This window comes from Eubalaena glacialis, chromosome 19 (genome assembly GCF_028564815.1).
Source record: "Eubalaena glacialis isolate mEubGla1 chromosome 19, mEubGla1.1.hap2.+ XY, whole genome shotgun sequence".
Classification (NCBI taxonomy): Eukaryota; Metazoa; Chordata; class Mammalia; order Artiodactyla; family Balaenidae; genus Eubalaena; species Eubalaena glacialis.
The window spans coordinates 2,191,642-2,216,588 of record NC_083734.1 but is presented as its reverse complement, the minus strand read 5'-3'; the positions used below and the strand labels follow the sequence as shown (position 1 = coordinate 2,216,588).

The window sequence follows — 24,947 nt, the reverse complement described above, 5'->3', positions numbered from 1 at the left end:
GCCGGTTGGCGCGCATGCCTGTCAATCCGGCGGTCGCCTTGGCTACTGCGTCCGTCCCCTAATTAGCGGCGGGCGGGCCGCGAGGACCCCTGAAGGGTGACCGGGTGGCTAAGGGAGTGCCTGAGTGGAGACCCGACCGCAGGGAAGCGCTCAGCGCGCAAGGATACGCTCAGATTGCGGCGCCGAGAGCCCCGGCCCAGCCCCCGGACCGACGGCTGCTGCCACAGACACCGCCCCCTCGCCGCCGCCGGCGTGGACGTTGCCCTAGTCACGTCCCGGCGGCGGCGCGTGCGCGGCCTTCCTGGGCCGGGCGCCCCCGGGACGGCGGGGAGCTGGGGACGGCAGCGCGTGCCGCGGTCCCCGGAGTCACCGCCCTCCCGGACGCCCAGGCCTTTGTTCAGACCCTCTCGGCCCCTGATGGTGGGGCCTGCACGCGTGGTCACGCTCCTTGGTCCCTGTCCCTCCCACCCGTTCCTTAACTGTGGTTTTTGGAGGCTCAGCTCACCCCTCTAGCAGCCTCCCCAGATTCTCACTGGGATGAAATGCATCTTGGGTTTCGTGGCCTCGCCACCCTGGCCGTTGTGCCCCCGGCCCCTTGCCCCTGCGCCCTCTCCACCCACCGCCCCCGGCTGGTCGGGGCTTGAGCTCCAGACCCTGCTACCCGACAGACGTGGGTTTGGATCTTAACCTCCTGACGGGCTGTAGGACCCCGGACAAGCTCTGTAAAACGGGAATGAAATCAGTGCCCATGTGTGCGGTGGGTGTGAAGATGAGATGAAGTCCTGCATCCTGTACGTTAAGCAGAGAGGACCGCTGGCCTCGAGTGTGGGCCTGTTTCCACGTCCTAAACTAGGGGCCTACCGGTCCCTGGTGGGAGGTGGGGGCTGTCATGGGGCCACAGAAAGTCCAGGCCAGCAGGGCCTGTGGGATGGGGAAGCCTGGACACCTGGGACCCTGGCCCTGACCCACCCTTCCAAGCAGCAGCGGGTGCAGGGGAAAGAGGGTAGGCGTGAAGCCCGTAGGGAATCGGCTCCTGCCCCTTCCTGACCCAGCCTGGTGGGCACCGCTGGTGGTGGCAGCAGGAAGGCAGCTGCGGGTGGTGAGAAGGTGGCCAGTGGGCAAAGCCAAGGTCAGGGGACTGGGCTGGGGCCCCAGTCCTGCCTGGGCCATTCTATGTGAACGCCCGGGCAGGGCCCCGTTGCCTGCATATTGGCAGTTTGGCTGCGAGAGCTCAGGCCCTTCAGAAGCCCAGCGCCCACCTCTCAACGGCCCTCCAACCGGGGGCATCGGACTCTGCACACACACCTGGTGGCAGGGAGCTCACTACCTCATTCATCAGAAAGTCCTGCCAGAGACCCCAGTGCTCCGCTCACCAGGCAAACATGGGAGTCACCTCTCCAGGGCCCCCAGACACCCCCTCGGAGGCTTCCCCATGCTCTGCAGCCAGGCCCTCCCCTCTCCCATCCAAGCCTCAGGGGGAGGCAGCTTGACTCTGGAGCCAGCCTGCCTGCCTTTGACTCTCGGCCAGGCCAGTTAGTGGTTACTCGCTTCACCTCTGGGCCTCAGTTTCCCCACGAAGACAGGACGTGACTGTCTCAGGCTCCCATGCCTCCCAGATGTGTCTCCTGCGTTCTCACCCCATGCCAGGCCGGGCACCCTGGGGCTTGGTTCCCTCTGCTCTGGCTCTCCCCACGTCCACCTGGAGTTCCTGTCTTTCTGGGTCTGGGGGCCACAGCAAGGTCTGATTCTCCTGCCACCCGAGTCTTCCCACTCTGCCTCCTGGGGATCGTTACCTCTGACGAGGGCTCGACCTGCTGGTGCCACCACTGAGGCACCAGAACAGCTGTTAAAACATGAGCCTATGCCTTAAGGCCCACGTGCTGAAGTCCCGAAGTCCTGCTGTTCAGTTATCCAATGCTGTGTAACAAACCTCCCAAAACTCAGACCTCAGACACCATCCAGCTCAGGAGTCTGCATCGCGGCCGGAGTTGGGCCGGGAGGTTCCTCCCGGTTCCATGCGCTTCAGCTGGGGCCTCACTCACACGGCCCACTTGCATTCTGAAACCCAAAAGTCCTCTCACCTGGGCAGAGCCTCTAACTGGGAGCAACTCCTGGTGCCTGGCATTTGCCTAGTACACAGTAGGTGCTTAATAGGTACTGAATAAGTAAATAAACCCCTCCTCTGACACCGTGGCTCCAGCCAGTTATGCCCCCACACACCTATCCAGCCCTCCTCTCCCAAGCCTCCCCTCCCCCACAGGCTCCCCAAAGCACTAGCACTTTCCATCAACATTCATTCATTCTTTCATTCATGCGACAAGTATTTTTTAAGCACCTACTCTGCGTTAGGCATTGTCCTAGGCTTTGAGGGAAAGAGTAGGGAACAAACACTGTTTTCTCTGTTTAGAATGTTCATTCCCCTCCCCTCCATCTATTCCTATAGCAAACTCCAACTCATGGTTCAAAACCCAACCGAAACATCCCATTCCCTGGGAAGCCCTTTCCCAGCCTTCTCCCTCCCCATGCCGCTGACATGAAACATCTCCCTCCCTCTACTATACCATTCTCAAATATTGTGTGGCCCATCCAGTGACGGGGTCCTGGGGTTAGGGCTACCCAAGGAGTGCGGGGTAGAGAGGCAGGGGCCCGCAGGGAGAGGTAAGGACAGATGTCTCTGCTGGAAGCTCTGTTCAGGGGGACGTGGGCCTCCACCTCCTGGCTCCTCCCTCAGGCTCGTTTTCCAGTCACTCAACAACCGTATGGAGAACAGGCTGCCAGGCATACCTTTTATTTGCACAGAAATGACCAAGAGCCAGGAATCCAAGCTCAGCAGCAGTGCAGGGGCACCTGAGGGGGACATGTGAGGGACCAGGACAGGGAGATGGAGATTTGAACATCAGACCCCAAGGAAAGCAAAGGCAGGTTCAGTTTGTCTAGGCTACTGGTGTGGGGCTTCCCTGCCGCAGGGGGAGTCGGAGCAGGGCCACAGTGGTAGGTGGCAGGAGGCCCCACTGGTCAGTCTTTGTAAGTCCCTCCTGCCATCTGACCCAAGTTTGCACACTGCAACTCCATCCCAACTCAGGATCAGTCTTCTCAGGTTCCTGGGGCCTTGCGCCACGCCACCTACTGTCTCTTGGTCTCCCCTAAGGTTCTGGCCCAGTAACTCCCCTGGGACCACACAGCAAGCCTCCTGGCACAGGGCAGCTGGGGGCTGGGGGCTGGGTCAGAGCAGCGTGATCTCGCTGGGGGGCAGCGTGAGCCGCTTCTCACGGGCACTGAGCAGGTTCTCCACGTGCATGGCCACCACGCGACACAGCTCCAGGCCCTGCAGGAGAGACGGTGAGAGGCCCAACACTTCCCAGCTCTCACCTGAGGTGAGCCGTGGCCGGGAGAGGGGAGAGAGATGGAGGCCAGTCTCCGGCGGGACGAGTGGGCCCCAGCTTCGTCCCCACCTCCCCAGGGCCCTGGCAGGAGCGCGAGCAGCTAGGAGGAGGAACGCCAGGCTGCAGGTGGGAAGGGGTGAGCCAGGAGAAGACCAGCGCACCTGCCAGCTCTGCTGCGTGTGGCCTGTGTGACCTGGAGCCAGTTACTGCGCCTCTCTGAGCCTCAGTGGTCTCACCCCTGGGGGCTCGGTTTACCAGGGCCTGCCTCACGGAGCCGTGGGGAGGATGCTATGAGATTTTACTACATGTGAATCCTCTAGACTTGAACCCTATTAGCCCCGTCAATAAATGGTGTCTAACCACGTGCTGCCGTGGTTACCACCTGGCGCCCACAGCCTAGAATGAGCTGTGACCCAGCCTCAGGGGTCCCACCTGCTGGGGGCGGGACAGGCAGCGGGGACTGTGGAAAATTGGTCTCTCAGACCACAGCCAGTGCCGGAATCTCCCAGGCGCTTCCTGGGGGCTGGGAAGCTGCTCAGAGGGAGGGTAAACATAAGGAGGACAGCACTTACTGGGTGGCGACTAAGGGCCAGGCACTGTCCCAAGAGCCCCCCATGTCCCACCCCTCCCAGTCCCTGCAGTGTCCCTATGAGTCAGACATTCTTAGAGCCCATTCCACAGGTGAGGAAACTGAGGCCAGAGCCCTGAAGCCACTTGCCCCAGACCTCACAGCTGGGGATGGTGGGACTTGAACCCAAGGCCACACCCTGGGGGCCCGCCTTGGCTAATGAGATCAGAGTGCTAGATGGGCTCCTCCCCACCAGCCATCCTCCCACCGACATGCTGCAGCACTCCAGGCCTCACTGGGAATGCTGCCCCACTTGGCAGGTGTGGAAACTGGGGCTCAATAAGAAGCTGGGTTGCTTCCAGATGCCCTCACACAGCCTGTCAGAGGTAGGTGGGATCAGTGCTGCACTCAGACATCACCTCCTCCTGGAAGCCCTCGCTGATTACCTCCTGGATAGCACGGGTACACCCTCCCAGCACTGATCACGGTTTATTAGAGAGTCTTTGATGTCTGCCACACCCCTGAGACCTGGGGCTCTGTGGGGGCCAGGGCTGGAGGGTCTCTTCAGCATCTCTGCAGCTAAGTACAGAACCTGCTGCGTAGAGATGCTCACTGGTTATACATTGAAAGAATGAATGATTAATTAATAAATGTGTCCTCTACACATACATGACAGGCAGAGCAGAGGTGGCAACACAAAGAGGTCACGGGTGGGGAGGGTGCTGGGAGCAAGTGGAGAAGCCGAAAAGGCCTCCTCCTCCTCCACCCACTCACTTCCTGAGCATCCGCTACAGCCACACGACAGGCTGTGCTAGGGACACCGTGTGGACAAGCTGGACACAGCCCTGCCCTGCCCTGCCCTCTTGGGGCTGACATTCTAGTGGGGAGACAGACAACCTGGGAACAAATAACTAAGTGATTTCCAAGCCATATGAGGGCTACTGAGGCGGAGAGAGTGAATTATCGGGGAGGAGGGTCAGGGTAGGCTTCTAGAAGGAGGCAATGTTTGTGCTGAAACCCGAACAAAGGGAGGGAGGGAGCCCCGTGATGCAGGGAAGCACGTCCCAGGTAGAAGGGACAGTGAGTGCAGGGGGTCTGGGGCGGGGAGGGGGGCAAGTAAGCAGAGGGGAGGGATGAGAGCGGAGGCCACGGAGGTAATCAGAGGAGGGGGCGGGGATGGGAAGGGCTGCTGGGTTGGGGGCCCAAGGGCCTGTGAGGGTGAGAGGTGAGGGCAGAGGCCTGTTGGTCTCCAAGGGCAATGCTGAGGGGGTCAGGGCAGGAGAGAGAAATAAGGGGCTGTCTCAGCAGAGCTGGCTTTGGAAGCCTCAGGGTCAGAGGGGTGCCAGGGTTGGGGAGAGGGGACCGGACTCAGCACCAGTTAGAGGTCGTCCAGGGGAGGGGTCTCCAGAAAAGGGGCCCAAGGAGCAACAGACGGGCAGGTCCGAGGAGGTGGTTTGCTGTGGTGGGAGCTCAGACTAGGGGTTCTGGGAAGCAAGCTGAGCCACAGATAAGGCCAGGGTGGGGGTGACCTCAGCAGGAGCAGGACTGGGGAGCAGCGGGAAGCACACTGACCCCCAGTCGCAGGCTCCCCAGGAGCCCGGGGCGGGGGGCTCCTCCCTCAGAGGCAGGGCTGGGGTAGTGGGAGCCCCTGCCTTGTACCCTGGGATAGCAGCCCCACCAAGGCAGGCCGTGTCGTGAGAAGTGGTCCTGGGCCCACATCTTGAGTGGGTGCGGTGGGCCCAGACGTGTGGGCCCAGCCCCGATTCTGCCCCTTCTCTGGACCTCAATCCCCTCTCTCCAGTGGGCTGAGAACTCTGGTCCTGCCCCATCCCCGGGCACTGCGAGACTTGGACTTGACTGACCTAGAGGTCAGCCACAGCTTTTAAGGAGCAGCCACAGTTGCTGCAAATAGGAGAAGGTCCAGGGCAGCTGGGCCTTGGCCTCCCTGTCACATGGGAACCCCACTCTCCACCCCTCAACCTCAGGCCCCACAATCCATCCTCCGAGCCTCAGCCCAGGTGAACGTCCTCAAACTGCCTGGGTCCTGCCCTCCAGGACAGGACCTTCTATGGCTCCCGAGCGCCCTCAGGAGGAAGCCCCAGATTCTTAGCTTTATATTCAAGGACCCTTAAGACCTGCCCTTCCCTGGCTGTGTCTCCCCAATTCCCCATCAAACTCCTCACTATTCTGCAAACAACCTGGGCCCACCCTTCCCCATGATCCCACCATCAAGATGCTTCTCTGGTAGACCACCCTCAAGACCCCCAGTTCTGTGAGGTGCTGGGTCAGCTCTGTCCCCTGCACTGGGCTGGATGCTCCCTGGGACACGGCCAGGACCTGGCCCATCTTGGACAGACCCAGAGAACAGCCTGGTGAGCGGAATGAGGGAGTTGGGGGCCGGGCGACAAGCCGGGCTGCCAGGCGGGGCCCACCTGCTCCAGCTGCAGCTGCACGGTGCGCTGGGCCGCCGCATCCCCCAGTGCGATCTCCACGTACGGGTAGCTGGAGCTGGCCGTGGGCCGCTGGGTCCTCGTCGACTGGATCTCCTTCAGGGAGAACTTCACCATCAGCTCCTGGGGGAAATGGGGGCAGACAGGCTTGGGGGTGCGACAGTCTCACCCAGCCTTACCCCTCCCCTGGAGGTCAGATCCACAGGAGGCGTGACAGCTCGGTTCGAGTACTAGTTCCCCAGTGACTTGCTGTGTGACCCGGAGCAAGCTACTTTACCTCTCTGGACCTCAGTTTCTCACCTGTGAAATTATTTCAACAAACACTGATGCACACGTGTGCAGTGTGCCAGGCACTGCTCTAAATGCTTGGGATCTAGGGATGCAGGAAATGCCGGTGGTGCCCTGACCTTCACATCAAGGCTGCTTCTTCACACCCACCCCTCTTGGTCTGGAGCTTTCTTTCTGGCCCCAGGAGCAAAAGCAGAGCTTCCCCACACAGGGAAGCCAGAGTGATGAGAGTCAGCACCCCATCACGAGCAACAGGGCACAGCGGACAGACAACCCAGCTCCCCGACCCGCACGATGGGGGGCATCCTCTGAGGGCCGTGTTCCCCGCTGGACCGAGCGCCAGTTCCCACAGCAGGAACCTGCTTGCTAACACGCCCCTCTCCAGGTGTATCTCCCAGGGTATGACGCTCCTCCTGGTCTCACTTCCTCGCTCCAGTGTTTCCACGTAAGCCACTTGCCCTGGAGCCCTCATCTCAGGGCCCACTCCCGGGGAAGAACTAAGAATAGGGGTAGCAGATCCTTTTTGTCCTGGACTGAATTGTGTCCCTCAAATCCATATGATGAAGCCCTGACCCAGCACCTCAGAATCTGGAGACAGACCTCTGAAGAGGTAAGGTTAGGGTGGGCTCCCATCCCACGGGACCACTGTCCTTATGAGAAGAGGAAATTGGGACACAGACCCCAGGGATGTGCACAGAGAAGGGCCATGTGAGGACACGGGCAGGACGGCCATCTACACGCAAGGAGAGAGGCCTCAGAGGAAACCAACCCTGTGGGCACCTCGATCTCGTACGTCCACCGTCCAGAACCACCAGGGAAACAATTTCTGTTGCTGAAGCCCCGCCAGCCCCGCCCCGACAGCCCCAGCAGAGCAACACAGCCTTTGAGTGTTGGCCTGTGTTTCACCTCCTTTCACCTTGACAGCAGCCCTGCATCCCAGGTGAGGCAGTGAGGCTGGGAGAGGGAAGGGGCCTCGCCCAAGGTCACGCAGGTGTAAGCGGTGGAGCTGGACTTCTCACCCCCCTGGGGGGAGGGGTGGGGCTGGGCTGAGGCCACTCACGTGCGTCTCGGTGCTGAGGAAGTTGAGGCCGTTCTGGTTGACCGCCAGGACGCAGGGGGCGGGCACCGCGACGTTGCTGCAGCTCTGGACGGAGAAGAAGGAGGAGCCGAACATGGGCGAGGCGCTGAGGAGGCCTGGGGCGGGGGCGGGGGAGGGGCGGTCAGGCGAGGCAGGCTCCGCAGCGCAGACCCCCATCTGCCCGGGCAGCGCAGGGGCCCTCAGCCTGGCGGCTCCTCCCGCCGGCCCAGCGCCTGCCTCGGGCCTCCCTCCTTCCCTGCCGGGGCCCCCAGCCTAGGTGGGGCCTTGGTGAGGACTTTAGAACGCTGGCACCAAAAATGCCTCTGTACAAAGGCAAAGGTGCCTCCACCCCACCCTCCTCTACCAGGCCCCCACGATCCCCTCCCCAGCCCGGACTCCTTCTCACCCAGAAACTGGGCGCGAGCCTGGTGGGGGCTGAGCGCCTGCAGCTGCTGCCGGTGCTGGCCGAGCAGGCTGAGCCACGCCGAGCCGGCCACAGTGCGGTGGAGCTGGGCTGGGATGTACTCCTGGGCCTCGCGCCTGGCGTGCAGGGAAAAGCTGCGCTGAGTGCCGCCAGGGTTTACGCTAAACCTCCTGGACCCCTAATCGCTGGGGAGTGAGGACGACTCAGTACCTGGGCACACGGCAGGTGCTCAATAACCGCTGGCCAGTACAACTAGGCTCCCCGTTTGCAGAGGAGGGAACAGAGACTCTGAGAAGTTCACCAGCTAGTCCAAGGTCACACAGTGACCGGGCCGGGCCGAGGCTTGAACCCAAGGTGGGTTCGTCCTTTGTAGCCCCCGCCCCAGGGAGAAGCCCAGGCCAAAGGGGTGAGAAGCACACGCTGAGGGAAATATCAGGGCAGCAAAGCAACCACCAGTGGCTAGTCAGAGCCGGAGGGCACAGAGCACTGGGCCCACCAGGCCAGGCCTCCCCCTGACACATGCTGGCTCCCCTGGGGCAGCCCTGTGTCTCAGGACATCTGAAAAATACCAACAAATACCGGTCCCGGCTGCCATGGGCTGCACACTGGGGAAGGGGGAACATCAGGGGAACCCCCCAAAAGACCCTCCAGGAAATATCTTTCCTCTCTGCTCTGCTGGGTAAGAGCCTGGCATCTGACCCAGTCTCCCCAGGTCGGGATCCTGGTCCTACCACCTATTAGCTGGGGAAGCCATATCCCCTCTCTGGGCCTTGGTTTCCTCATCTGTAAAAGGGGAAAAGAAAGTGCGGTTGGGGACTTCCCTGGTGGCGCAGTGGTTAAGAATCCGCCTGCCAATGCAGGGGACACGGGTTCGAGCCCTGCTCCGGGAAGATCCCACATGCCGCGGAGCAACTAAACCCGTGCGCCACAACTACTGAGCCTGCGTGCTACAACTACTGAAGCCCGTGCGCCTAGAGCCCGTGCACCGCAACGAAGAGTAGCCCCCGCTCGCCGCAACCAGAGAAAGCCGGCTCGCAGCAACGAAGACCCAACGCAACCAAAAATGAAATAAATAAATAAATTTATTAAAAAAATTAAAAAGTGCGGTTGGGGAGATTAGCTGAGACAATGTGTGCAGAGTGCCTTGCAAAGAGTAGGAATGCCACAACTGTCTTTCTCCAGGGCTGGGATGCTACCTTTCTGTGCTTCCTGCACTTTCCCCTTAAAACGACAGCACGGAAGGAGTTGGTGCTGAGCCCTTACAGTGTGCTGGGCACCGGGACATCCTCTGTCCACAGTCCACTGCCTTCCCTACGCTGGTTCACACCAGGGCCTCTCACAGTGTGGCCGAGGGTCTGGGAGGGCAATGCCACTTCCTTAAGAACCTGAGCGGTCATCTGCTCTCCCCTCTCGTTCCCTCACAAGTGCACGGTGGAGTCTGCCAGAGGCTACGTGACACGTGAGATCACAACAGACTGACAGAGGGGCAGAGACAGGCATCCAGCTGCTGTCTGTCACGCCAAATGGCACAGAGATTTGCAGAATGTCAAACAGTGCCGCTCTTCTCACTGGAGTTTTTGGGAAAATACACTTGTGTTTTCATAACTTATTTATATTAATGTGTAATGTTACCTTACGCTATTTGTATTATAATTATCACATATACGCATTTATATTAACACAGAGTGTCCTTATTTTTAATTACTTACTAAGTCAATATTTTAAATCGTTTCTCAGTTTTAATTTTGTTTGTTTGTTTGATCTTAGTCCCCAACCAAGGATCAAACCTGTGTCCCCAGCAGTGGAAGCATGGAGTCTTAACCATTGGACCGCCAGGGAAGTCCCTCAGTTTTAATTTTGAATAGTGTAAATATATCGATAGATACAACGCACAGAAACAAAAGCTCTTTGGGGTCTTATTTTTAAGAGAGTAGGGGACTTCCCGGGTGGTGCAGTGGTTAAGAATCCGCCTGCCAATGCAGGGGACACGGGTTCAAGCCCTGGTCCGGGAAGATCCCACACGCCACGGAGCAACTAAGCCCGTGTGCCACAACTACTGAGCCCGTGGGCCTAGAGCCCGTGCTCTGCAACAAGAGAAGCCACCGCAATGAGAAGCCCAGGCACCGCAACGAAGAGTAGTCCCTGCTCACCGCAGCTAGAGAAAGCCCGTGCGCAGCAACAAAGACCTAATGCAGCCATAAATAAATTTGTTAAAAAAAAAAAAGAGTAAAAAGGCCCGAAGATGGAGAGCCTGGGATGACTGATGTCTCGCCTCTTCGAAAACATCAGTTTAAAGGCTGCCTGATGCCCCACAATTTGTTTTTTAGTATTTATTTATTTATTTATTATTTAGGCTGCAGTGGGTCTTAGTTGTGCCACGCGGGATCTTTTATTTATTTTTTTTAATTTTATTTTTTTAATTAATTAATTAATTTTTGGCTGCGTTGGGTCTTCGTTGCTATGCGCGGGCTTTCTCTAGTTGCAGCGAGCGGGGGCTACTCTTGGTTGCGGTGCGCTGGCTTCTCGTTGCGGTGGCTTCTCTTGTTGCGGAGCACGGGTTCTAGGGTGTGCAGGCTCAGTACTTGTGGCTCGCGGGCTCTAGAGCGCAGGCAGGCTCAGCAGTTGTGACGCACGGGCTTAGTTGCTCCGCAGTATGTGGCATCTTCCCAGACCAGGGCTCGAACCCGTGTCCCCTGCATTGGCAGGCGGATTCTTAACCACTGCGCCACCAGGGAAGCCCCCCACAATTTTTTTAAGGAATTCCCTGTCGTCGGAGATTGTAGGCGACACCACGGTGAACGTTTCTGTGGCCAAATCTTTCTGCGGGGCCGTGTGTATTTCCTGGACCACAGGGTGTGTGTCCTGAAAGCTTTTTATCACTCAGTTTGCTCTGAGCTATTACTACCAGCTGGAAGCGACCTGTCGTGCCCGGAGGTGGGGTCCCAGCCGGACGGGCCGGGCTGGGTGGGTGCTCACGTGCTGGGCAGGTAGAAGCGGTCCTTGGCTCGGTGCTGCAGCGCGGCCAGCTTGGACACCTGCTGCAGCTGCTGCTCGCCGGGCTGGCCGGCCGGCATGCTGCTGAACAGGCCCTTCAGGTAGTCGGGCAGCACCTGCGGTGGACGGGGTGATGCAGGTGAGGCGCCGCGGGCGGCCAGGCACTGGGCAGGCGACTGGGGAGGCGAAGACACAGACACTGAGCGGTTCCAGCCCCACTCACTTCCGGGGGAGGGTGGCCTGTCACTTCCCTGGGCTTCGGGGAGGAGTGACACATGATGGTGAGCTGGGGGGGCTGTGGCCGGGAAGCCACGGGACCCTGGGAAGTGCTGGCACCCGCCTGCAGCGTGCAGGACCCGGGGTCCCATTTCCACAAGTCCTCAGGCTGCCCGCTGGCTGACCCGCAGGCACAAGAGCCCAGTGGCCGGATTTGGACTTGGCACGGCCGCAGTTTCGGCACCAGCTCCAGAGAAGCACGCGCTCTCTGTCCAAACACATCCGCGAGTGTCGGCACAAGAGGAAGAACCAGGCTTTGTTAACCCCGCGACCCTGACTTAGACGACCAAGTCTCAAAGGGGAGGGGCAGCACCACGAAAATGACAAGGCCAGGCAAGGCCTTTCAGCGAGGGACAGGCCAAGTGCTCAGCGCGGGAGGAGAGCCAGAGGAAGGAGGACGGAGGGGCCTCCTGAAGGGGTGCCATCTGGACAGCCTCGCCGGAAGACTCAGAAAAGCAGAGCCCATGCAGGGAGCAGACGCCTCGGGGCCCGAAACATGAAAGCCTCAAACGCCAAGGCCCGGGGGAGCCCGGAAAGTTCCAGAGCCTCAGAGCGGCCCGCGCTGACCTGGTTGTAGTGCATGGTCACGTAGAGCTCATTCTCGAACTTGAGCGGCTGATCCCAGAGCACGCGCCGGAACCACAGTGTGTAGCCACCATCTACCTGCTCCATCTCCGAGGCCACGTCCAGGATGTAGGCGCGGCGGCTGAGCGGGCACACGTGCTGGCCTGTGGGGAGCCGGGGGCGGCTGGCTGGGGTACGAGTGGCAAGGCCCCTCCCCGCTCTGGGACACAGCATCCTCAGTAAAGGGGAGCACGGTTGTGGGACAGGATGCCTGTGTTTGTGGAAGTTGTAACCGCAAGCTACAGCCCGCCTAGGTCTAGGGAAGTGCCCTGCGTGGTGCTCAGAGAAAGCCTAGCCCCTTTCCAGAGGAGGGCTGGGGACAAGGAGGGGCACAAGGGCCTCAGATCAGGAGGGCCAGTGGGTGCCTTTCTGCAGAACTCCTTCAGGGGAGAACCCCCTGCCGGGCTCCTGGGGCGGGTGGGGAGGACGGTGGGGTCTGGCACTGAGTGGGTCTCAGCCTGTACGAGAGGCTTAAGTTTTCATTTCCTGAACTGACATTTCTGCTTCCCATCCCACACCTTCGGTAAAATTTTACCAAAGAGAGGGGGTGTGGCACGATGATAAAGTCCAGACTCTCGAGGCCAGACAGTCTGGGTTCAAATCCCAACTGTGTGACCTTGGGTAAGTCCTTTAATCTCTGCGGCAGGCTGAATAACAGCCCGACCCCAAAGATGTCCCCGTCCTAATACCCACCACCTGTGAATATGTACCCTCATGGCAAAAGGGACTTTGAAATGTGATTAAGGATCTTGAGATGGGGAGATTATTGTGGGTACCCAAGTGGACCCAGTGTAGTCTCAAGGGTCCTTAAAAAAGGAGAGATTGGAAGATGCTATGCTGCTGGCTTTGAAGATGGAGGAAGGGACCATGAGCCAAGGAATGTGGGCGCCTCTAGAAGCGGAAAAGGCCGGGAAAAAGACTTTCCCGGAGTCTCCAGAAGGAGTTAGCCCTGAGGACACTCTGGTTTCAGGACTTCTGACCTTCAAACCATATGATAATAAACGTGTGTTGTTTGAACCCAATGAGTATGTGCTGATTTGTTATGGTGGCAACAGGAGACTAATACAGCCTCTCTGGGCCTCAGTTTTCCCATCTGTAAATGGGAACAATAACTGTCTCATTTCATACGGTTGTGGTGGGGATTAAAGCAGTTTATAGGATGACATGCTCTCAGCAGTGCCTGGGACATAGCCTCTGCTCCATAAATTCAGTTATTGGGATCATTTTGTTACTGCCTTCCCCTCCCCCTGTGTCTTGGCTGGACTCGGGGCAAGCAGGGCTGAGGATACATGGTTCGGAGCCGAGGCAGCAGCGGGAGAGCTGGTTGGAGGTGGATGGAACTGACAGGCTGGTGGCAGGAAGCAAGGTCACAGCCTACAGCAGGTGGGCTGCAGGGGGAAGGGGTTCGGCTGCACTGAGAAGGGTCAGGTGAGACCAAGGGTGGGGGCCCTTATGGCCACTATTAAGGCTTTAAGAGGCAGGAAAAAGTACTCGCACTTGTGGGTCCAGGAGTCGCGTCCTATCAAGTCTCATCCTCCTTGAGGGCAGGGCCCACTGAGTGACCCGAGGGAGGCATCAGGGGAGCCCTGTCTTCCAGGAACTCACAAGCTGACAGGCCAGGCAAGCTCACACAGAACAAAGCAGAGAGGGACAGACGCGGGGCTGGGGGTCTCGGGGCAGAGAGGTCCCTCTACCTGGGCCGAGGGGCTTCGTGGAGGAAGTGGCATCTGACCTGGGCCTTACAGTGGGGGTGGTGGGCGTGGGCCCAGCATGCCGCACCCTCTGGCCACTCACCTCGGTTGGTGACAACAAAGATGACATACTCATCAAAGGCCTCGGGGCGGGTCAGAGCCATCTCAGCACAGATCTCCTCCACCACGTCCAGGGCCACCTGCGGGGAGGGAAGCGTGAGGCTGCGCTGGCCTGGCGACCTCTGCCCCCAAGCCCACCCAGAACCCCTGCGCAGAGGCGAGGATCCCCGAGGTCCCTGGGAGCCAGCCTCATGCAGGAAAGGGCGCAGCTTTCGGAGTCTGAGAGACTTGGGTTCCGAGTTGGCCTGTCTCTTATTTGCAGTTTGATCCTGAGCTGGAGGTCCCACCTCCCCCAGGCTCAGGCTGCTCCTCTGAGGGATAAATCCTGCCTCGTGCGGGAGCCTGGGGGGCTCAGCACCCTTGGGGGCCCACCCTGGAGGCTGGGGTCCCTGCCCGCCGGGGACATCCCGTCACTTACGGTGCACGTTTTGATCTTGAGATGGCGCTCGAGGCCTCCGGGGAGAAGAAAGAGCTGCCTCTTGGAACTGCGGCCGGCCTGGGGTGAGGAGATTGGGGAGGTGGGAGAGGCCGGGCCCGGGCTCTGGGCCAACTGCTGTCCCCTCCGTGGGGGTCCCCGACAGGGACCGGGCAGGGCCGGCGAGTGCGCGTGACGGGGTCTCTGGGCCGGGCTGTCTCACTCACCCCAACCCCCAACGCTCACCAACATGGCCCGAAGCTCCATGCTGCCGGGGAGCTCCAGACGGCCACCGAAGCGCAGCGTCCTCTGCAGGTTCTGCTCACAGGCCTTGGCAATCCCTGCAGAAACGGGAGTCAGGGCCTGGCCCGGGGTGGGCAGGGGAGGAAGGGGCTCCTCCGGCCCCAGCCCTGCGTCCATGGGGTGGGGCCGTGTGTCTGCTCTCCCTTCAACAGCTGAGGAGACAGCTCAGAGGGCAGTGATTTACCCAAGGTCAAGAGCCAGAGTGTAAGAGCTGGATCTGAACCCCCATCCCATGCAGCGGAGGCCCGCACGCCTTGCTTATCCATGAGCCCCGCAGACAGCTGGTGACTCGGGGCTTGTCCCCCACAGGCCGTGTGTGACTAAGACGACGCGGCTGTGCGCAGCGTCCCAGCGCAGAAGCCCCCACCATCTGTTTCCCCATCTCTCTGGGCTAAGCAGTGCCCTCGCCCTGCTCTGCGGAGGGGTCAAGAGGGCTGGATACATGCTGCCACCTTCCCTGGAGCTGAGTCTCTTCACTTCTGAGTCCAGGGAAGTCCGCTGTCTGAGTCAAAGAGGAGGCTTCAGAAGCAAAGAGAGTGAGGTCCCCATCTCCTTCATGGCCGCCATGGTAACCACCGGGGCCCTGGCCGCTCTCTTAGGGGGACCCAGGGGTTGCTCTGGAAGCTAGGCTGGGGGTGAGGCTGAGGAGCGGCCCCTTTCCTCCAAAATCCAAGGGGAAAAGGCCAAGACCCTGCCACCAGCCTTGGCGCCCCTGCCTGAACCCTCTCAAGACCCTTGTTGATTCCCAAAGACCAGAGAAACAGGGCCCGGCCACCTCCTCCTCCTCCACTCCCACATGCCACACATCCTCCTCTCTGGGCTTTCACCCCTGCTACTCAGCCTACCTAGAAATCCCTCCCATGTGCTCATGACCAGAGCAACACTTCCTCCAGGAAGCCTTCCCTGATACGCCATCCTCCCCCCACCCCCCGCATCATATCAGACAACCCATCGCATCAGCCCCTGCAGGACCTCCACAAACGTTTGGGGATGGACTGATGTTAGTAAACATTGCCCGGGCACCTGTGAAGGGCCAGGCCCTTCGGCCAGCTGCCCGGCCGGTCCTCATGCAGACAAACCCTTGGCCCTGATTCCCCGTCCGCTGGCCCCTCACCCTGGAAGGGCAGGCCCGGGGTCCGGCCCACGTCTTGGAGGAAGCGAACGAGGTGTGGCTGGAGGACTTCGGAGCAGCTGCGGTAGGCAGCCACGATGTACAGCAGCCTCCAGCCTCGCTGGCAGCTGTCCCTGCGAGGACACACATGGGGCTACGTTGCAGGCGGCCGCCGCACTACAGTGCCACGCCAGGAGTCTCTCCCGCTCTCAGGCAGCTCATCTTCTGAGGATGCTCCTCCTCCCTGCCCAGTGAGAGCAGGGCCGGTGGGCCCAGAGCCATGCAGAAGCTGTGTTCTATTGAGAATCCAGGTGGGAGGTAGGGAAGGAGGAGAACGAGCCCCCCCACCCCCGGCCAAAAGACAAGCCTTCCCCGGGGGCATCTCTCTGGGTGACGGTCTCTGAAAGAGGGCCGGGGGACCCTGTGCAGAGCTGGTGGCGGGTAAGGCTGGCTGGGAGGGGCAGGAGGACGTGCTGAGTGGCTGTGAAATTCCTGGGGGATGAGAGCAAGTGGACAGGAGGGTGGCACACGCTTTGGGTCCCCACTGCTGCTGGTCGTGTGCCCCTGTGCTGCCCCGGCGTAGGGTGGCACACGCTTTGGGTCCCCATTGCTGCTGGTCGTGTGCGGGACACGGAAGCTCACCCTTGTGCTGCCCTGGCGTGAGGGTTTCATTGCGGGGACCTCCGGCGTCTACGGACAGCACTTGGGCTTCCTTTGGGAAACCACCCACCCCTCCCCGGTCCCTGTGGTTTGGAGATGGGTATCAGAGCCAGGACCCGCCAATGAGAACACTGCAGCCCCCGGCCACCACGGTGACTGGTTTAGGGATGGGTGTGGGAGCCAGGTCTGGCCAATTAGAGTTCAGCCTCCCTCTGGCTATGGTGACTGGTTTGGGGACAGGCACATGACCAGGTCTAGCCAATCAGAGCTCTGTATCGTCCAGCCGTTGTGGTTGGCTCAGGGATGGGCATGGGACCAATAAGACCAGATTTGGGAATTTTTGCTGCAAATATTGGGTCAGTCTTGCTTTCCCTGGGATTGCTGAGCTGGGAAATGTTTCTCTCCAACCTATGGGATATGTTGCTTGGGAATGATATCAACACAGAGGAAAGCAGGGCCAAGATATAGAGGACTACTTCTTGATGACACTTGGATCCAGCTGTGCCTGAAGTCCTATGTTAGACTTTTCAGTTACCTGAACCCTCTTTTGCTTAAACCAGATTTAATTGGGTTTCTGTCACTTGCAACCAAGAACCTGGACTCACACATTATCACTACATTTTCCAGGTAAGAAAACTGAAGCTCAGAGACAAGAAAGGGCTTGTCCCAGACCAAGCATGCTCTGTCTATGGAGTGAGGGAGAGACAGGGGGAGAGACTCCGGAGGCTGACCTGGCCCCTCCTGGAGCATGGATGTACTGGGGGAGGGGAAGACACTCACTGCTTGGTGCTGGTGTTGTCTGTGATCTGCTTCACAACTTGGCAGTAACACTCGTCCCGCATGACCTCATGGTCCCTGCACAGCTGTAGGAGGGCAGGCCAGGTCACAGGTCACACGCCCAGCACATAGAAACAGGGTGGGCACTTGGAGATGGGCCTGGTGCCCCTTCCCCAGACCCCTCCCCACCAGTGGGATGCATTCCTCTTTGGGCCACATGAGAGCTTCCCACCCCAAAGTCCTGCTACTCTGGTTGATGAATGGGGAAACTGAGCCACTGGGCAGGCAAGGGAGCACCGGCAGTCGGCCGGACTGACCTTCAGGAGGGTGCAAAGCACGTCCAGTTCACTCTGGCCCTTCAGCGAGGCATCCCCCATGAACCGCATCACAGCTGGAGGAAACACCTGTCCCACTCGGGCCACCAGACCCCCAGCTGCCTGCCCCCCTTGGGGACCCTGGGGTTGGACGCTTCCCCAGGAGGCTGTGGCCAGAGGAGGGGGGGGGAGGCTCCTCCTCTCTGCAGGGGCCCCACATCTGAGTTGAGGGAAGGGGTGGTGGTGAGCAGGGGTCACAGTGCGGGGTCCCACCTCGCCCAGAGCCCTGGCCGCAGTCCCACCCCCACACCTAGAAACATGTCTGTGGCCATCTTGTTGAGGCTGCTGTCGCTGAGTTCAATGAGGGAGTCCTGGAGCGGGGTCTGTGGGGAGAGGGGCTGGGTCACCAGGGGGCGGGGTCTTGATGGGAGGGGCTGAGTCGTGGGGGTGGGGTCTGTGATGGGCAGACTGGGTCAGGAGTGGGAGGAGGGGAGGGCCACGTGGCGCCTCCTCTTACAACAGGAGGGTTCACACCACCAAAAGGCAGCCGGGACGCCACTAGGGAAGACACTGCCCCTGGGAGGAACGCAGGCCGTCAGGGTGCTGAGTGCTTGGGTCCCATTGGGGATAAGGCTGTTTGGCCCACGGGCCTGGGAGGGGGCTCTTGTACCACCATTTTACAGAGGGGGCCTGGGGCTAGACACCTTGGTGAAGCAAAGCATGTCCTCCAAGGTTCTGGACTCCCGACCCTCCTTGGATTTCGGCCTGAGGCCGTCCCTGCAACAGGAAGCGGACACTACTGACCAGTCTTGCCTCCGAGCTTTGGCTACACCCCCTTCCCACCTGCAGTGTGCTTGACTCAGTGTCAGCCCACCGGGCAGCAAGGCTCCCGAAGTGGAGGCTGCAGGCGGGCCTCACCCCTCAGGGTTTCTCATCCCCCCCCAGAACTGGGGCCTCCCGCTTGAGCGGCTGCAAGAAGCCCCAGAGGGACCCTCCCCAGGGTGGGGATGCGGCGTGGGGCCACCACTCACTGGGGTCTCCTCTGAGGGTCTCGGAAATACTTCTGGGCAAACTCGAGCATTGTGTACGGTGGGAGAGCCAGGCCGTCCTCCCCGCGGTCCGCGGAGCCAGCCCTGACTGGGGGACCCTGCAAGAGGGCCGGCCGCCGCACCCCGCCCTGTCAGAGCGGGCCCAACGCCACCCCTGGCTGACTGTGCCTAGACCCTCTCGTGTGGGCCCACTGCCTCCCCAGTAGCCTGGTCCGGCTGAACTTGCCCCTCACTGCTTTCTCTCTCTCCACCCTGGCGAGCTCTGTGCCACGGGACTGGACCTGCCCCCCTCACCTGGCCCCGCCCAGGCCCAGGTGGACTTTGCCTGCTGGCCGGCCCAGGCTGGTCCTGCCCCATTGGCTTGGTCACAACCCTTCCGCTGACCCCCACCCACCCTACCCCACTGGCCACGCCTCCAGCCATCTCTGGTCACGTCGGGGGGGTCACATCCCAATAGGTCATACGTCTGGCTAGCTCAACCAGGCTGCGGGGCCCCGGGATGGCCTGCTCTTGGCTGAGCCCCTCCCCTCCACCTCCAGAGTCAGGCTGACCCCCTTGCCGTGTCCGCCCTTCGGCCCAGCCCCGGGCGGCTCTCACCTCCCTCCTGCGGCCCACCTCCCGGGCAGCGGCAGTGGAGGCCACGGCAGTGGAGGCCACGGCGGCAGCCACGGCGGCAGCGCGGCCCCGGCCCGGCTCGGCAGGCAGCTGCAGAAAGTCGGGGGCAGCCGCAGGCTGCACCAGCTCGGAAGGGAAGCGGCCCACACGCCCATGGATGGTCCCAAATCGCCAACCTAGGGGGCGGGAAGGGCTCTGAGCTGCAGGAGGGTCTCATCTGGGGAGCAGGGGGGCCCAGGGATCCAGAGCTTGTGTGGGAGGTGTCCACAGAGGAGGACACAGGCTCTGGGAAGGGAAGGCATTCCCTCCGCGGGAGCTGCAGAGAGCAGAATGCAGCGCTTGTGGACCCTCGGGCCACACACATGGGAACACGAATGTCCATGGAGACCCTTCAGCCAGATGCGCGGGCAGAGGGCTGGGCTGCTTGGCCGCCTTAGGAGCTGCAGCCAGGCCAGACCCTTTGGGACCCCAGAACCCCATCGTGCATCTGCTCTGTTTGGGGTTTCTAGGTCTGGCAGCTTTGGCAGCTGAACGGGGGTCCCGGGGTACCTACCAAAGTCAGGACCTCGACGCCGCAGCTCCTCCAGGTACACGACCTTCTTGCCGACCACACAGCCAGCACTGTAGCCTGAGGGCCGGACCTACGTCAGCACCTGCTGGGAAGCTACCCCCCCCCCCCGCCGTGCCCACCCCTCCCCGTGGCGCTGACCCATTCGAGGTGGCTCCAGGGGCTGCAGGTGGATGATGTCGCCCTTGTGGAAGGCCAGCAGCGCTGGGTCCTCAGGCAGGAAGTTCCTCACAGCGACCACGTAGTCCGAGTCCTGGGTCAGCCAGGGGCTGGGTGAGGGCTGCAGTCCCATCCCCTCCCCCTCCTCCCCGAGGCCAGGGGCCACTTCCCTGCCCCTCACACAGGACGTCAGAGCACTGGCCCCGGCCTCACCCCCTCCACCCCTCCCGAAGCCTCCCCACTGAGGCCAGGTGCCGGTCCTGGGGGCTGCCTGGTCTGGAGGGAGCATGGGGGCAGATGCGCCCACTGCAGTGGGCGGCAGCAAGCAATGCAGTCCTTGCAGGAGGATGAGCAATGCAGCTGCCATGGAGCCCAGAGGCATCAGTAAAGGACTTTGAAGGAGTGGGCAGAGTGGAACGGGCATCCCGGCTGGAAGGCACAGCCCGTGCAAGAGCCTACGGACACAGTTGCTGACGCACACACGCATCCATGCTTCCCAGGCACGAGCCCCGTTCTGGGCCCTCAGCCCTGCTGGGGGCATCTGTAGGAGGGCCCTGACCTTCTTCAGCTCCAGGATGAAGTCGTCCACCAGGGTCTTGACCTGGTGAGCTCGGGCTGAGAAGAGAATGACCTTCTCGCTGGCCAAGTTGAACTCCAGCATGTTCTGGGAGGGGATGGTCACAAACAGGATGTCTGCAAAGCTGGAGGACGGGAAGGTGGCATGAGGGCAGGACCCCGCAGCTAGAGGGATGCCCTCCACCCACCGCCCTGCTCCTTCTCCCCCTGCCGGCCTCCCTGCCCCTCCTGTCCGCAGCTCTATTGTGTTGCCTGCACCCTGTGAACCCACAACCTTCCAGCCCTCCCCATGCTGTGCCTTTTATTTTTTTGCCTCATGATCCAACCTCCCAGATTTTGCCCACACAAATCTCTCTTTCACTGCCTGAGCAAACTCTCCCTCTCCTGAAGCAAGGAGCCTGCACCTAACCAGTGAGTGAGGCTCTCCCCCTGTGCTCTGGCATAAAGGACAAGTGGGCTGCTAGGAGAGAGGAGTCCAAGGACTCAGGAAGGTCTCACGCCGAAGCACCCTTTCCCTTCCGAGCTGCGTCTGCATTTGGCTGTTCACACGGTCGCCCCCGCTGCACGGCGAGCTCTGTGAGGGCCAGGCTGCGGTGTGGCCAGAGATGGGGATGGGGTAGTGGCTCCCAGCTCACCACTTCCTGGCTGTGGGACCCGAGACAAGCAGCACCTCTCTATGAGCCTGTTTCCCTGACTGAAGGGCTTTGGCACAGAGCCGTGCATATCGTAGGTACAGTCGCCCCTCGGTATCCGAGGGCACCAAAATCCACGGATGCTCAAGCCCCTCCTATAAAATGGTCTGATATTTGCATATAACCTATGTACATCCCGTATACTTTAAACCACCTCCAGATTATTTTTTTTTCTTTTCAGATTACTTCTAACACCTAATTCAATGTAAATGCTGTGTAGATAGTCATAAAAGCAATGTAGACGTTATGTGAATAGTTGCTGGTGAGTGGCAAATTCAAGCTTTGCTTTTTTGGAACTTTCTGAAATTTTTTTTCTGAATATTTTCCATCCGCAGTTGGTTGAATCTGTGGATGTGGAGCCTGCGGATATGGAGGGCCAACTGTACTCAGTCAACGGCTGTGAAGCAAGCCGGTGAGGAAGCGCTGGTGCCGGCCCATGTCCAGCGTCCGGCCAGCCCCATTCCGGCCCGCCTGCCCGTCACCTGTATGTGCGCAGGACCCGAAGCTGCCCACCGGCCTCGTGGCTGCCCTTGACCACGCGCAGGAGTTTGATGCCCGTGTGGGACACAGCTAGGATCTGCACGCCGGTGCCCACGCTGCCCTGGGGTGGGGACAAGTGGCACGTGAGGCTCTTCCGGCCTCATCCCTGGAGCCCCCGGGCGGGCAGGGGGCAGGCAGGGGGCTCGCACCGTGGCAGGGAAGAGGCGGGAGAAATAGACCTCCCAGCTGTCGCGTGCAATGCTGACCACGGCCCGCTTCACACTCTCCGTCACCAAGGGCCTTTGTGTGTCCAGCTGGTTCTGGGCTAAGGGACACAGGTCGGGTCAGGACTGACCCACGTGGCATGGGGGGAGGCTGACCCTCAGCAAGGAGGTGTCAGTCCATTGTGTTCCCAGTGTCCATACTGGGAAACTGATGTCCACAGACAGACAGGGACAGCCGAGGCCACAGCTGGTCAGGCAGAGCCCAACCCAGACCTGCGGCCGAGCCGTGGGAGAGGCCAGGAGCAGAGCGGGAGGGGCTGGCGGGGGGGTCTAGCTGGCTGCCCCATCGACATCCTTCCCTCCCCCTGGCCCCCCACGGTACCAAACAGGGCTTTCATCTGGAGCCTCTCCTCCGCAGAGATGCGCAGGCAGGCCTCGGAGAGCGTGTCGTGCAGGATCTGTGGGATGAGTGTGATGCGGGCGGCCCGTGGGACTCCCCCCACCAGGAGCCAGGCTGGACTGTTTTAGGACGACCGGGAATGTGGCAGGGGTACCTTTATGCAACAGCGGGGTCATCTGTGTACATCAGATACCACTTCCGAGGATCCTCTCCCTTCTCCTCACCTCCACCCTCCCCGAGCCCTCGTTTCCTAATCTGTATGGCGGGGCCTGGATTGGACCCCAGGCCCCGTGTAGCTCAGACCAGCTGTGAGTCTGGTTAGGTGGGACTGTGGGCTCCTCGACCCTGTCTACAGTGGGGGACTCGGCAGAACAGCTTCCCTCCTCATTGTGGTCGAGGACCCCAAATCCAAGGAGGAGGATGTGCGGACGGCTAGGCTACGTGTCCCCTGCCCTGCTGAGTACACGAGGCATTTAGGGAGGAGAGGCCCTCACCTGGCGGAACAGCAGGTCCAGCAGCACGGGGTGGCTGTAGCTGTCCTTGGGGTAGAACACCTGTGGGGGCGGGCTTTCCGTGAGGACCTTCTGGAGGCCCCTCCCCCGCTGCAGCCCCACTCGCTCCGCACCAGCTGGGCTCTGACCCTGACACTGGCTCAGCTCCGCCCTGACCTGGTCTCCCGCCCCCCTCGGGCCCCTCTGCCCCCATCCAGCCCCAGCCGGGCTCCAACACCTCTTTGCGCAGGAAGATCTGCCAGGGGGCATCCTGGTAGCCGTAGAAGTCGGGGCTGAGGAGGCGGTGCAGCCGCGTCTGCACGGGGTCCTCGGCCGGCTCCAGGGACCGTGAGGACAGCGCTGCAGGGGCGGGAGCGGGCTGGGGCAGAGAGGCCTCCTGGCCCGTGGCGTAGCCACACCTGATCACGCGGGCACACGTGCACACTCACACAGCCCAGCCCTCCTCCCCGCACACGGAGACCCGGTGCCTGCAGGCCCAGCCAGGGGCCGGGTGCCCGGGAGCAGGAGAGACAGGCTGCTGCCTGGAGGCCAGGCCCCGGCAGGTGTGGGCGGAACAGACAGTTCAGACAGGACAGAGCTCTCAGTGCCGGGAGCTGGGGTGGAAATAAAACCGGTGACTTAGGAAGGTCTGGGGGCTGGTCTGTGAGGGGCGCTCCGTCTGGGCGGTCGGGCAGACCTCTCTGAGGAGGTGACACTTGAGACCTGAATGATGAGAAGGTGCCGGGCATGCAAAGATCTTCCGGGAAGAGCATTCTAGGCAGAGGGAACAGCAAGGACAAAGGCCCCGAGGCAGGAGTGAGCTTGGTGTGTGCCAGAAACAGTGAGGAACAGAGTGTCTGAGGGGGGAGCGGGAGGAGATGGGATTGGGAAGGTGGGCAGGTCATGCTGCGTCACGTGGGCCACAGTGAGGAGTCTGGAGTTTATCCCAGGAGCCACTGGAGCGTTGTTGGCAGGGCGTGACGTGAACCGACTGATCTCTGTTAAGATGGCTGTGGCTGCCGTGAGGCAGGGGATGCAGAGGTTAGGGCTCCAGCTGTGATGCCAGGAGGTCTGGGTTTCTATCCCTGATCTGATACTTTTGAGCTGTGTGATCTTGGGCAAGTCACTTAACCTCTCTGTGCCTGTCTCCCCACCTGTAACATCTAGAGGCACAAATGGTACTGTGTTGAAGCGTCTTAGTGAGGATTTAGTGAAGTCAGAGTGGGCCTGGCCCGAAATCAGTGTTAAGTGCTGATGCAATTACACAAACGTCCACACTGTACGTCCACATGGGCCCAGGGACACTGACACACATGCCACCTTCACGCAGACCAAGTCTCACCTGTGTTCATAGTTGGACACCTGCCCTCGGGCCCCTCCCTCCCTCCCTCCTGGCCCTCACCTGGAGTGGGCCCCACGGATGGCCTTGATGTGCTGGTCACTGGCTTCACCAGGGCTACGGCCTCTCTGGGGACCTGTCCCTGCCCCAAAGACAGCACTCAGGGGGGAGCAGCACGGCCACAGCTTATAGGGGCAGCTGGTTTCTGAGGCTCCCCCAGAGGCCCCACTTCGTCCTTTGTTCCACCTGGGCCCAGCCAGACCCTGCCCCTCACCTGGGTGCCAGGTGCTGCCGCTGCATGGCTCATCTGCCCCCTCAGGATCATCAGGGCCTCCTCGTGGGGGTCTGGCCGCTTCACGAACACCCTCCCGCCGTCCTTCCTGGTGGGTGGGACACTGAGTCTCCTCTTCCCAGCCACATAATCCTACAATAGGGAACTTTTTCCTCCACCCCCATCACTATAAACGAGAACCCAGAGAGAACCAGAGACGGGTGTGGGGTCACACAGCACACTCTAGAGAGCGGTCCTGGCCTCCCTCTGCCCGGGTGGCTCATCTGGACCACCTGTGTGAACAGACTCACTCCCTAAAAGTTGCTGGGCGGGGGGCGCTGCGAACCCAGCAGACGGGCACATGGGTGGCAGCCGCGCAGGCCCGTGGGGAGGCTGCCGTCTGGACGGCTGGAGGGCTGGGGAGGCCAGGCTGACCTGAAGGCCTTGGGCCGGCCTCGCCGGGGCGGCTGCTGGTGCTGCCTGACGATGTCCTTGATCTGCTGCGTGGGCTGCGGGAAGTGCTCCGAGTTGAGGGTCGAGGACCGGACCAGCTCTAGGCCGGGCGAAGCTGCGGCAGGGGCATGGGGGCACAGGTGAGACTGCCCTC

At 60.9% G+C, this 24,947-nt stretch overlaps 1 protein-coding gene across 2 annotated transcripts in view; it reads right to left on the bottom strand.

The window, feature by feature from the left end:
• Nucleotides 1–2,776: 2,776 nt before the first annotated feature.
• MYO15A (myosin XVA) overlaps nucleotides 2,777–24,947 on the bottom strand; it is a 50,408-nt gene continuing 28,237 nt past the window's right edge. For both annotated transcript variants that reach the window (XM_061176431.1, XM_061176432.1), the window contains 27 exons: nucleotides 24,776–24,908; nucleotides 24,344–24,449; nucleotides 24,133–24,205; nucleotides 22,969–23,090; nucleotides 22,734–22,793; nucleotides 22,222–22,297; nucleotides 21,825–21,940; nucleotides 21,618–21,736; nucleotides 20,427–20,568; nucleotides 19,850–19,961; nucleotides 19,694–19,768; nucleotides 19,123–19,316; nucleotides 18,508–18,623; nucleotides 18,181–18,253; nucleotides 17,787–17,859; nucleotides 17,480–17,553; nucleotides 17,166–17,248; nucleotides 15,729–15,859; nucleotides 14,558–14,652; nucleotides 14,315–14,392; nucleotides 13,880–13,976; nucleotides 12,029–12,189; nucleotides 11,168–11,301; nucleotides 8,174–8,307; nucleotides 7,750–7,883; nucleotides 6,384–6,524; nucleotides 2,777–3,325 (listed from right to left, as the gene is read on the bottom strand). In XM_061176431.1, coding sequence (XP_061032414.1) covers nucleotides 3,224–3,325; nucleotides 6,384–6,524; nucleotides 7,750–7,883; nucleotides 8,174–8,307; nucleotides 11,168–11,301; nucleotides 12,029–12,189; nucleotides 13,880–13,976; nucleotides 14,315–14,392; nucleotides 14,558–14,652; nucleotides 15,729–15,859; nucleotides 17,166–17,248; nucleotides 17,480–17,553; nucleotides 17,787–17,859; nucleotides 18,181–18,253; nucleotides 18,508–18,623; nucleotides 19,123–19,316; nucleotides 19,694–19,768; nucleotides 19,850–19,961; nucleotides 20,427–20,568; nucleotides 21,618–21,736; nucleotides 21,825–21,940; nucleotides 22,222–22,297; nucleotides 22,734–22,793; nucleotides 22,969–23,090; nucleotides 24,133–24,205; nucleotides 24,344–24,449; nucleotides 24,776–24,908 — 2,954 coding nt within the window. In that variant the 3' untranslated portion in view covers nucleotides 2,777–3,223. The remainder of the gene's footprint in view (nucleotides 3,326–6,383; nucleotides 6,525–7,749; nucleotides 7,884–8,173; nucleotides 8,308–11,167; nucleotides 11,302–12,028; nucleotides 12,190–13,879; nucleotides 13,977–14,314; nucleotides 14,393–14,557; nucleotides 14,653–15,728; nucleotides 15,860–17,165; nucleotides 17,249–17,479; nucleotides 17,554–17,786; nucleotides 17,860–18,180; nucleotides 18,254–18,507; nucleotides 18,624–19,122; nucleotides 19,317–19,693; nucleotides 19,769–19,849; nucleotides 19,962–20,426; nucleotides 20,569–21,617; nucleotides 21,737–21,824; nucleotides 21,941–22,221; nucleotides 22,298–22,733; nucleotides 22,794–22,968; nucleotides 23,091–24,132; nucleotides 24,206–24,343; nucleotides 24,450–24,775; nucleotides 24,909–24,947) is intronic.